This window comes from Pundamilia nyererei, unplaced genomic scaffold (genome assembly GCF_000239375.1).
Source record: "Pundamilia nyererei isolate P.nyererei 1_Seehausen unplaced genomic scaffold, PunNye1.0 scaffold00031, whole genome shotgun sequence".
Taxonomy (NCBI): Eukaryota; Metazoa; Chordata; class Actinopteri; order Cichliformes; family Cichlidae; genus Pundamilia; species Pundamilia nyererei.
In genome coordinates this window covers 245,328-257,984 of record NW_005187432.1, presented here as the reverse complement: position 1 = coordinate 257,984, position 12,657 = coordinate 245,328, and the positions used below count along the sequence as shown (strand labels likewise).

At 40.4% G+C, this 12,657-nt stretch overlaps 1 protein-coding gene across 1 annotated transcript in view; it reads right to left on the bottom strand.

The window, feature by feature from the left end:
- Positions 1–12,657, bottom strand: part of lig1 (ligase I, DNA, ATP-dependent) — a 66,450-nt gene that overhangs the window by 9,770 nt on the left and 44,023 nt on the right. The window contains exons 21-23 of the mRNA XM_005728935.1: positions 10,560–10,704; positions 9,900–9,982; positions 7,924–8,076 (exon numbers count right to left, since the gene is read on the bottom strand). Of these exons, the coding sequence (XP_005728992.1) occupies positions 7,924–8,076; positions 9,900–9,982; positions 10,560–10,704 (381 nt within the window). The remainder of the gene's footprint in view (positions 1–7,923; positions 8,077–9,899; positions 9,983–10,559; positions 10,705–12,657) is intronic.

Here is a 12,657-nt window from a genome sequence, read left to right as displayed (position 1 = left end):
CACACACACACACACACACACACACACACACACACACACACACACACACACACACACACTCCGTCTTAGATGTGTGTGAGGCAGCAGACATTTGGCAGCACGCTGCAAAACAGAGAACAGCAAGAAAATCCCTCCCTACACCACGAGCATCTTGTCTGCCTACTTCACATTAAGCAACATGTCACCTCTCAAAAGACCTGAGCCTGCTGAGGCACAAGAATCACCCAATGAATAAGGGGGGAGGAAAACAGGCTGGTGTGTCATGCAAATATAGGATTTCCCAGCTTACAGATCTGCATGTATTCTGCAGATCTCCATGATAGGCTTCACTGTGTGTTTTAAAGGTAGCATTCAAGAAGATTTGGAGGTTAATCCAAGCATGTGTTCATGCATTTGTTATCTGTGCTGGCCAAGTCTTCTACCAAACCGACTGCAATGTATTTTTAAGAGCACCTGTTCCACATGAAGTAGAGGTAAGCTAATTACTGTACAACTAGTCTGTTTTGTGGATAATCAGAGTCTCCCAGCAGCTTAATCCAATCAATACAAGGGTTTGTGCGCAAGTTAACAAAAGCAAACGGCAATGCTCACAAACATTCACATTTTTTAACACAACAACAACAACGAAGCAAAATTAATTATTCTATTTTGGTAGTTCTGGGCTGAGCTTCCTTTTCTTGATGACCACAGCCAGGTCCACATGTTTGATTTGCCCGATTGTTATGCTGGATGCCCTTTCTGTCACAGCCACAGAGGGATTTGTTTGTTAGATAAATATTTAAACCACTACATTATGCAAACACTCTTAATTTGATGATTTAATTCTTGGTTTTATAACTCAAAACACAGGGAGATCACTGTGAGCTTCATTGCAAGCCCACTGACTCACTATGTTGCAAATTTAAAAAATATATTTAATTAAAACTTGACAAAAACCAAGCAAAGAAGATAAAAAAAAATCTGACTTAGGTGGAAATGAAGTACATGAGCAGCAACATGGACAAGCACTTAGCACGGTCACATCAAGAAAATTCCTGATTCAAACGACTGCTTGGGAATGCCCCATCCAATTGAGGGGAGAATGGAGCGCTCACTGTGGCTGAATGGGTTCCCTGTGGTTTCCTCCCACAAAGCCATGCTTGGAAAGTTAATATATCTTATGTGACCATCTGTGAGAATGTGGGTACATGTGGTTGTATCCACATTTGCCCTGTGATGGACTGAATAGCTCAGAGTTAATAGATGGAAATCTATGGGTTTTATTTAGTTTTCGCCTTGCCAAACATGCCCGAGGAGGCATCGGTTCATTGAGACCGACTGTATGTCAAATGCTTTTACAAAATGTTTGTATTTTTAATACATGGTCTAAATCCTGCCCCTGACAACTAGCCCTAATATTACTTTTAGTAACAAACAAACACTGAAACTAATAAAAATGGATCCAAAACTAAACATTGACAGCTGTGCGTGAATGTCCTCGTCTCTTGCACGCTCTGCATGCCTATTTTCTTTCTCCCGTATGTGGGAATTTTGCGTTTGTGAGGTGTGTGTGTGTGTGTGTGTGTGTGTTTTCAATTTCTTCATGGTGGAGAAAAGGTTGTGTGGCTCAGGTCCTATTTGTTTGGCAGCACTTTTCTTTTCCAATACGCTTTCTTATTTTTCTATTTTGACGAAAACCTCTCAGCTTGCTGCTCTGAGTCATTCCTGCCTGCCTAATATCAAGCTCCTGCCAAAGACTGCAAACTGTAAATACACTTCTAAGGTATTTTAATGGGCTCACAGAGACAGACTCAACAAACAATCATTTAATGTGATGCGTGTTGACATAACTACCAGTATTTGTTAGAAAAACCTAGCAGATTAAAGGCTACATTAATAAACTGTCGACATAAAGTGGAGAAGACTGAGATTTAGATCTTGTTTTCCTCAATACTATAGTATTTCAGTACTGGTCATTAACAAATTACCACTGAGTCAGTCTTAACTGTGTATGAGTGCTGGTTTCTCATTGTGCACAATTACTTTACAAGCACTTGTTTTAATCATTTAAATGACTGTAAATAGCTAAATGTATCTCTCAGCTGTCACCTTCCATTTCATTAGTGTCCCTTTTCTTCTCTGTGACAGCAGCCTGTGTGAACTGTGTGTCCACAGCAGCAGCACTGCTCCCAAATCTGCTGCTCACTCAAGGACACTTCACAGGACATACAGGTGAAATTACATTTGGGAGATGGAAATGTGGTTTAGATTCTGCTTTCGGCTACAGAGAGGGTTACTGAAGTGTACAATGTCAAAGACAAAACATTTATTCCTTTGTTGTTTAGCTGACACTGGAGAGCAAAAGGAAGATGAGTGCAGCACACAGGAGAAGTGGATGCTGCAGTCACATGGCACACACTGACAACTGCAGAAAAGATTAACGGCGTGTTTCCATGTGCTCACTCATCTCGTACACATGTGAAAAAGTATGTACACTCCAATTTTACTGAACATAGCTGTCCACGTGAGACGTTTAGACAGGAAACAGGAAGTTTTTTTTTTTTCTTTCATTGTACAAAAACAACTGCAGGAGTTGAGTGCTGCTCAAACTGAAATGCAAGTTCAACACGTTACACGACTTTCAGACCCATCTAATAAGATGGTCTCGAGAACGATCTTGGTTTTGTCTTGGTCTTGATACCCTCTTGGTCTTGGTTTAGGCGGTCTTGACTACAAGTCTAGCTTAACCACAGTTAAAGTTGGTCATCTTAAACAACAAAAAGCCTTTGAAAGCTAAATGCCCTTTAAAGAAGTTGGAAATGAGCGGAAAAGAAATCAGGAAAACCGTTAAGACTGTTTTACAGTCAGACACTTCGCTTAGAGCCGTGGGAAGGGCCTTGAAGGTGGGGGTGCTGTAGTGTGTTACAAAGGTTGTCAGTCCTGCAACCAGCAGACACGAATGAACACCCAAAACTGAACTGAACCGCTCAGAACAGCCGAGAAAAAAATACAGTGGCTTGCACACAACAGAACACTAAGTAAACTGCACACGACGGACACACACATCAGTCATACTATGAGGTTTGTTAAGACGAAGCAGTGAAGACATACAATAAAACTATTTGTGCACTGCTGACCAAAACCTATCAAAATATGGAGCCAAATTTATAAGTACCCTTTTGGTAACAAAGGCAGAACTGTGAAATTACTGCTTGATTACAGTGTTAAACTGCACAGCGGCAGCTCATAAGCCAAAGTCTGACCTTCATCTGGGTGCAGGTTATAATACTCTAAATGTGACTTGGTGCTCAGAAGTTTAGGCAATAAATGTCGATGAGGACATTTAGCTAGTGAGAGGTACTGGCTGATAGCTAATTTTGAAAAATGCACCACTTCTAGGGATGTCCAGTAACGTCATTTAACCATGATGCTTTTATAAGGGGGATACAAAAGGTACTTTTGTTTATTTAATTTAATTTATTTTACCCCCAGTTTTCCTTTTGCAATTGGAGGTGCTGCACCACTGGCAATACCCCCACTTCTCTTGGCGTTGGTTAGGCTGATATCAATGCATTTGTTCACCAAAGACAGTTAAATGAGTCATTTGATTGATTTGGTACTTTCCTTCTGAAGTGGAGCCTAAAAATAAGTCAACAATGCAGCTATATGTGATCTAATGTGTCTTTGAGGCAAGAATAGTGCCACTGAGTTGTGAAAATTCTCATGGTGACCTAAAAAATTTAAGACAGTTTAATAATCTTTAGGCCTTTTGATTACTTGTTAAAGTCATTTTAAGACTTTCTAAAGACCCTGTAAACACAGGTGACCTAAAGTAATGCCTGACTGCCTCAGTCAACTGAAGGGCCTCCTCTGTAAACATGGTTTAAATGACGCCCTTCGTCTTTGAGAACTTTTGCTGAAATTTACTGTTAATGAAAAAAAGGCATCTGTCCAGAAAACATTGGCTTTGTTAAGCCTTTACGTCTGTGAGAGTGTCAGCAACACTTACATCTTTCTTTCCCATGTTTTATGTGTCAACATGAATAAAAATGGAAAATGAATGACACTGCCTACAAAGTCCAAAATGTTTCCAAGCCTGATATATAACAAGTAGCCCAATAAGTGCCAAAACATCAGTCAGTCAGCTTGCAACTTAGTTATACAGTTTTTGGCTCTGGCTTTTGAAGACTGTCCCTGTGTATTTTTAAAAAATATTTTTAAAGTTACTGTGCATGGAGGAGGTGATGCTCCAACATGACTTTAGAAAAGCACAAAGTGTAACTGCCAAGTTGCATGTCAGAGAATTTAGTCAGTACAGCACATATTGTATGGGACATCACGCCCTCGTGTGTCCTGGCTGAAGAAACCTGTATTAATGCCTTTAAAGTGGATGACCTGTGATAGCATGCGTATGGCCCCGCCTACACATATACCCCATGTCATCACAGTCATCCCTCAGTTCTTATCCTCGTCATCTTGCTAAAAACATTTTTACTGAGTTGGGATAACTATCTACTCCTAGTTATCTCTGTTGTCTGACTGCTTTAAGTTAGTTTAACTAACCCTGTTGGTGTTAGCTTCCACCGCACAGTTGGTGTGTAATTTGCCCGCAAGGCGCCAATTTAGAGTCTTCCTGTGCAGTGCTTTGCTTTGCATTTTGGTATGGATGCTAAACAGAAGCAAGGAAAGCAGAAATCTACTGTTCTCTCCTGTCCTCTGAGACACTGTTTCTCTATGCACAACAGTGATCATCACGGTCACTATGGACGATACATGGAGCCGTCCCTGGCTGCTTATCTGGCCCTGCCCCACGACCATGGTGCCGGTGGCCCTGCAACACTGCTGTCTAAGCACAACAGATTCTCCGCGTCACAGCTGGATTCATCGAGCTCATGCTTTGCGTATCTAGCCAGAGGTAGAGCTCTGTGTAAACAGAGGCTGTCCCACTGGATTACAGAAGCTCTCTCACCGGCGTACAGCACCAAGGGTCTCGCTTCGCCCCAGGGTATAGGAGCTCATTCCACCAGGGCAAACTCCTAGGCTCTTTTTAAAGCTGTAACTGTAGGTGATATTTGTGCTGCAGCTAGTTGGGCATCACCGCACACTTTTGTTTGGTTTTATCGTTTGTACATTACAGCTCATGTTGTCCTTAAGATGCTGGTGGTCCAACTCCAGTTCAGTAGCTGTTCTGCAGGGCATGTATATATGTCCCATACTATATGTGTTGTACGGAGTGAATCAGCTGAAAGGGAACAGACAGTTACTTTTGTATCTTCTGTTCCCTGAAGGAGAGGAACGAGGTCCAACACAAGGTTCCGCAGCTTGGCTTGGTGAAGAGCAGCTATTGAACTGAGGGATGATTGACGAGAGGGGCTATACGAACGCATGTCATCACAGGTCAAAGGTGTGAATACAGGTTTCTTCAGCCAGGACACACAAGGGCATGATGTGTGTGTGTTGTACCTCTCCTTCTGAGAAGAGAAGCTATAGATGTAATTGTTTGCTCTTCACATAAATGAGCTCAAATAAAACGGGGGCAAGTGCAATACACAGTTGGAGATTTTATCTGATCTGAAATTAGCCAAACTCTGAACAAGTGAGAGTAAGAGTTGGGAGGATTAAAACATGAGCAAGACTGGACGCTGCAGGCCAAGCTGACAGGATAGTTGTAAACCTGTCACCTCTGTGGCTCATTCAGCATTTTTGACATTTGGATCTTTGAACTGGAAAACTAAAACAAAGAATTACTGACAATGTACTGAAAAATTCTCCTAAAAATGAAGGATTTTCAAGCACTACAGATAAAATCAACACGAGCAAAAGAAAAGATAGAAAAATCAATGAAGAGCTAAAAACCAGACTACTTCTACAATTTTCACTCCATCTTTTGTTATCCACAGCTTGGGAAATAATTATTTCACCCACTGCCGAATTTGGAACTGTTCAATTTACAAAGAAATGAATGGTCTTTAATTTTTATGGTAGTTTCATTTTAATAAATAGAGAGACCACCAACCAAAAGTCTAGAAAATGAAACCCATTACATAAAAGTTATAAATTGATTTGCACATCACTGACTCAAATAAGCATTTGATTCCCAAACTAAACAGTACTTTTTGGAAAAAACCTTGTTGGAAAGCACAGCGGGAAGCTGTTTCTTGCAGTTAGTCAGTGGGTTTACACACATCTGTGGAGGGATTTTGGCCCTTTCTTCTTTATAGAAAGTCTATAAATGTTTTAGGCTTCTTGGCTGTCGCTTGGCAAATCAAAGCCTCAGCTCTGTCCACAGATTCTCTATAGGATTGAGGTTTGCAGAGGTCACTCCATGACTTTAATGTGCTTCTTCTTCCTTTGCTGCTTTAGCAATATGTTAAGCGATATGCCGGTCATTGTTACACAACCCATTAAAGTGTTCTGGGTAAAGTAAAGATGTTCTCAGGCAAGATTTTCATGGCTCCGTCCAGTACCCTTATCAGAAAAACAGCCCCAAAGCATAACATTTCCACCTCCGTGCCTGTCTGTGAGGACAATCTTCATACTCAGGACCGTACTCAGCATTTCTCTTCTTCCAAATACGGCAGAGTTTGATTTTGGTTTCATCTGACCACAGCACTTCCTCCCTCGCCTTCTCTGAATCAATTAGATTTTCCCTGGCAAACACCAAGTACTAAATCATGTTTTGCTTGGGGACAAAATACCTATTTTACTCACTGACATGCAAATCAATTTATAACGTTTACGTGTTTTTTTTTCTGGATTTTTGGTTGATGTTCTCGCCCCATTAAAATGAAACAACTACAAACATCACAAACTGTTCATTTCTTTTTAAGTGAGCAAACTTACAAATTTAGCAGTGGATCAAACAATTATTTCCCCCACTGTACATCTGCCTTGCTGTACTTACTCAGGATAGTGACCTCAAATATGAACTCCATTTACAGATGAAAAAGCTTGAAAAAGAGAAAACTACCAGCATTGCCCGAAAAGTTAACGTGGCTCTTTAATGGTCGCTTTAACCTCCATCGGCTCCACTGGAGCATCTCATGGGCCAAAAGCGTAAACGCTACGGTTGTACCAATGAGCTCCCAGGTGTGAATGTGTGTAAGTAGATGTTGTAGAAAGAGTGTGTGTGTGTGTTCGCTGCTCTCTAAATCCCTTTTCTCCGGATAAAGACATAAAAGTTATAGAGATGGAAAAAAATGGAGATGAAAGGTTTTAGGAGGACAGAGGAGAGGCTGAATTTATGCTCTGTGCTGGAGTGATATTCTGACTTGTTCACACTGTCATTATCTCATACACATACAAATACACACACTGAAGTGGTCACGCATGTTCCAATATATGCTTACACCTTATTCCAAGACGCATCCAGTCACACCTCCACACTTGTGGATACAACGATTTTCCTCTAACTCGGATTTGAGGGGAAGCACGACAGTTCAAAGCACGAAACAGACTCACAAACACAGCTCCCACACACATAAGAGGCAAAAGCAGCACACATACACACAGAAAAACCTTCGCACTTAATTAACACTCCACACTCTAGAGCACCTTAATACAAAGATGTGAAATATGCATTGCACAGAAGACAAACAATAAAATATGTCAAAATTAATTATCTTTAAGCAGAAAATTAGCTGCACTATTAAAGACCTTTCCTCACTATCCTCCCACACATCACACGTTTACATGCATCAAAAGCCACAGGTCAAAATTTAATTACACTGATTAACATTTTGAGTTGAAGGACTCAACAGCTGCCTGGAAATGTTGACACACTTGTTCTGGATGAAAATATTAAAATAGTGTCTCTGGAGACGTTTAATGTGGAACGCCAGGAATGCAAGGCCATTCAAAGATGTTTATAGAGCGCAGATATTCCTTACAGGATGCCTATGGGGTTTTTTTTACATAGACATAAGACAAAAAACACACACACACCTTGCAGACGGACTGGAACTCTTCATTTTCTTCATCGTAACAAGCCAGCAGGAAGCCCCCATAGGTGCCTGTCCTTTTTCCTTTCCCCAGATAGGCCCCAATCACACACAGGTCCACTGTGTCTCCAACTCCCTCCAAGTAGTCCTTCTTCAACTGGGGGAGGATAACAGCATGCGAGAAATACATTCATGTATAAATCACCCCAGATTTTGGTCATTGTTCAACACAGGCAAATAAAATGTGCGACTTTAAATGTCTGCAATTTAAAAAAATATATATATATTATAGTGTATGAACCGTCACAGTTTTTGAATGCTGCGTGAATTAGTTGAAAACCTGATAGTTTAAAAATGTCCTCCAGAAATTCAAACTCAGTTTGGATGAAACCGTTTTAAACAACAGTGTAATCAACTTTGGTGTGCAGAAAAAAAACAAAAAAAACAAATTCAAAATCTGTTACACTTATCTGTGTTTATATTTCTGAGCAGAAACCTGAGAAAAAAAATGTCTGTAATTAGAATACCAGGTACGGATAAAAAAATCCTAGACTTTGATGCTGAAAATTGAAAATGTGATTTCGACTTGGCAGATATTCCCTTCAAGGCTGTCTCATCGTGCACCTTTGCACACCTTTGGTGTTAAAGGCATTTCGAGATCACCCTCTTTCAGTCCCGTTCCCTCCCCTTGTTCTTGCGCTTCTATGACGTATACTGGAACTTCTGCAGTGTGTAAAAATGGTGCTCAATAAACTTGACCATCATTTTGGAGAAAAGAAAGTCTCAAAAAAGTCTCAAGAAGGCAAATCTGGTGAGCGAAGGCTGTCTAGGTATGCTGAGTGCTTACAGATGCTGCTGCAAAGTTCATGTTTCTGATTAATCTTTTCACTTGAACAGAGCTAGGCATTGAAAATCTCACCATTAGAGATGAAGTCACTGTCCACATGCATGTGAATATCAAACTTATAAATCAGTGACATAGTAACTCATTTTCCTCATTAGCATCTCATGGAATTGGTCATTATTGGTATTAGTATTATAGTAAAAGTATAATTAGTAATATTAAGGTCTCAACCAACATGATCACCTCATCTATGATCATGCTCATCTCCATCTGTATGCAATATGTGCTAATAAATAATTTGGCATTTCTGTAAGTTTGTTGAATATGAAAAATTCAACAGAAACAAGCTATGTTAGCTTTATTAAATATTGTTAAAAAGATCAGGAGTAAGAATTTGGTAAAAGTATAAATCGTGTGCATGAAGGTTATGTGAGGAAAGTGCTTGTAAAATGGCAAAAGTGATCTTGAGCACAGCTTGGACTCATTAGAAGATAATTGTTTTTGGATGAAGACCAATTAGGTGATCATTGTGTTTCCAGTTTGAGCAGCGATTCTTTTGAATTATGGAAAGACAGATGATGGCTGCTTCACGATGGCATAAGCAAATAAACAAAACAAAAATAAACAGCAAATATCAAATCAGCAAGCTTCTGATTATACTCTACATCTGACATATTACCTGTGGGCTTGAAAAACTGCAGATTCCTCAAGTGGAAACCTTTAAAAATTGCTTGGGTTGTAGCCAGAGTCTTAGCTCTCATCGCCATTACTGATCCAACGACTGAAAGTCATGTCAGTTTGACAAAGAAGTTGTGAAAGTTGTTTGTTTTAGACTTGTCTGCGGTTCAGGGTAAGAACGGGACTTCCGGGGAATGCAAGATAAGATGACCTTGAAGGCTTTACCTTTAAATCAAGTACGATTTGGCATTTTACTTGGCAAATGTTGGGGCTTTCCAAGCATACCATGAAGCAAATAATGGTCTTTCTATAGTCACTCTATATATGTGTGTTTGTGTCATAACTTTATGATAGGGTAAGTGCACATCCACGTTGTTAGGCAGTGTGTGTGTGTGTAACGTGAATGTAAATGATTAATGGGTAACAAAACTGAAGTGCATGACCACACATAAACACACCTTGAGCCAATTATGAGAGCGCTTGGCAATTTCATAGGTGGCATCCTTCTCTAGAGTCTTCACCATGAGGCCCTCGCAGGAGTCTAAACACACAAACAGATTAATACTCCAACTCACGAGTCCTGCTACGCAGAAAGGAAATTAAGAGATTATCTTTCAGATACATAAAAGGTCTTTGTTTTCTTTTGAAATACACAAAACAAAAGCAGGTTGAGGACACAAAGACAGCCAGTGGACAAGGACACCGGCGTATAACTCAAAGAGACGCACGGGAAACACAGCTCTATGTGCTTCCTCGTAAACAGAGCCAGACAGACACAACGCAAGAAAATTCAATTACACAACTAACAAGTCCTGTTTCTCTTATGCAAACACACAACACAACAAACACATACGCCAAACAAAGGGACGGCATGCAGGGAAAGGACGACTACTACACACAAAGCCCTCGCACAAAATCACAAATGAAATGAATCTCTCGCACAGCACACCCACACACACACAAAAAGGTTCAAGATGCACAGGGACAGCAGGCGAGGAAAAAAGTACACAGTCGGTGCACACACAAAAAAGTTATGAGACACAAAGAGACAGCAGGAAGGAAAACAAGTAAGAAAGCCTGTCTCCATCTAACCAGCACGTATACGCACACACACACACCTCGGACAGATTGCTCCAGGAACTCGGCGATGGTGTCGGTGTTGTCGGAGTCGATGGATCGGGCAAACACAAACTCTCCCTCCACCTCTGAGAAGCTTTCTCTCAGTAGAGCCCGACGCCGACACAATGGCTGTCGCACCAGGGACTAAACACAACACACACACAGAAACACATACACAATTACAAATGGCAAAACTGTATCATTACAACCATTTTCTCTCTATAGCTCGGAGCCTTGCGATGACAAGGATGAAATGCCATCTCAACCATCTACCCACTCATACACAAACACACAGTCTCAGAGTATACTCACAGACACACAGCCACGGCAGCTTTGGGCACACATACAAACACCCACACGTATACATGTGCACGCACAGCCACACACACGAGCAGCCTTAAATCTGCAGAACATACAGTCATATGCACGATTTATACCCTTACTCGAAATGTATGCAGATAATGAGGCCGAAGCAGCCTGCAACGTTCTGCAATTACACCTTCGGTGATTGTTCTATGCTACAGTATTGACTTTCTTTTGCACTTACATATATATACTTTTCCACAATCAATGGTGATTGAAGCTTGTACGAGATAAACAGAGGCTTACTGCAATTTTTCCTCAACCTGTAAGGGAACTGGAGGGCCGCTGCCAGCGGGCTGCGGGAGGGGAAAATGTGGAGTGAAGTTGAACAACTATATTTTGTCGGGGGGAATTTCACTGATACTGAACTTTTATTTTAATTCATTTGACTGACAAAAAAAAAAGAAAAAAAAAAGTGAGGTGACAGGTGTGAGCTTTATTTGAAAATCACTGCTTTTACTGAAATTACTGCAACTCCGAAAACAGAACCGTCTACGCACAGATTGGTGGAGCTCTGAAAACAAGGAAATGTCATACTGGCAGACCAAAAGGCTGCTGCTTTTGCATTAACAAAATAATTACAGCCTATTACATTTTACATTTTGTTTTACAAAAGTTGGTTCACAACATTTCTAGGTAGAGACACGTAACGAGTTTGGTGCAAGCTACGCTACGGCACAGCCAACCTTTCGTTCCACACGTTCTTTGTGAGGATGATTCTAACCATCTACTAGAGTTTAATTTATCCGTTAAAAATAACTGAAAAGGCCACATATTCTCCTAAATATCACAAGTCAGCCAACACTTGGCTAAAGCAGCAAAGCACCCACATACAGCATTGACAAGAGGACAATACATTAAAGGTCAACAGATGCAGGTTTCATCAATTAATGATGACACTGCAAGGTTTTTTTTAATGCTTCATTTTATTCAGCTTAGTCGCAGCACTGAAATGCTACTGCAATTTCTGTCTGACCAGAAACCCCAAAAGATTGTGGGAAGCTGATACCCTTAGGAGTTCAGATTTTGACTGGAATTACATTTTTTTTTTAAAACATCTTCACATTATGTCTACTTTTGACTTTTTGATTATAATTGAGGTAAATTTTACATCTATATTGTCATTTGACATGTGTCAATTGCCTGTAGTTGGCAGCACATGGATTTATACACTCTGACAGTAGCTTGGCACAACAGCTAGGCAATGCCAATCCTTAATGATGCTCTTGTCTTTATACGTGTCATTGCTCTGAAATAGGACTTTGGCATATTGTCACATGGTGACATGCATTAATACAAAGCTGAAGTGTGCTCTGGCATAGAGGTTGTTGGACATGCATCTGGTATTTTGCAAGAATATATAGCAGTATATAGCAGCGAGCATGAGGGGGGAGAAGACTTTAAAGGGCCAAGTTTGGTGCTACATTCACTATCATTTCATCATGTACACCAGGGGTTCTCAAACTTTTTCTAGCATGCTCAATTTCAGAAGGTGAAAAAAGTTCAAGCCCTCCAACATTCTTGAATTTTACTTAAATGCAAGTCAACACAATTCATCAGCAAATCGTAGATTATTAAAGTTTGTTTTTTTTTAACTTTTCAAATTCTAAGTGCCATGCCTGCAGTGCCCCACAGGGTTGTAAATGTTTTAATGTTTTACAGTAAGAGTGAACATACCCATCTGTAAATAAACAACATATTAATTCATATCCATTATTGCGAGAAGTTCTAGCC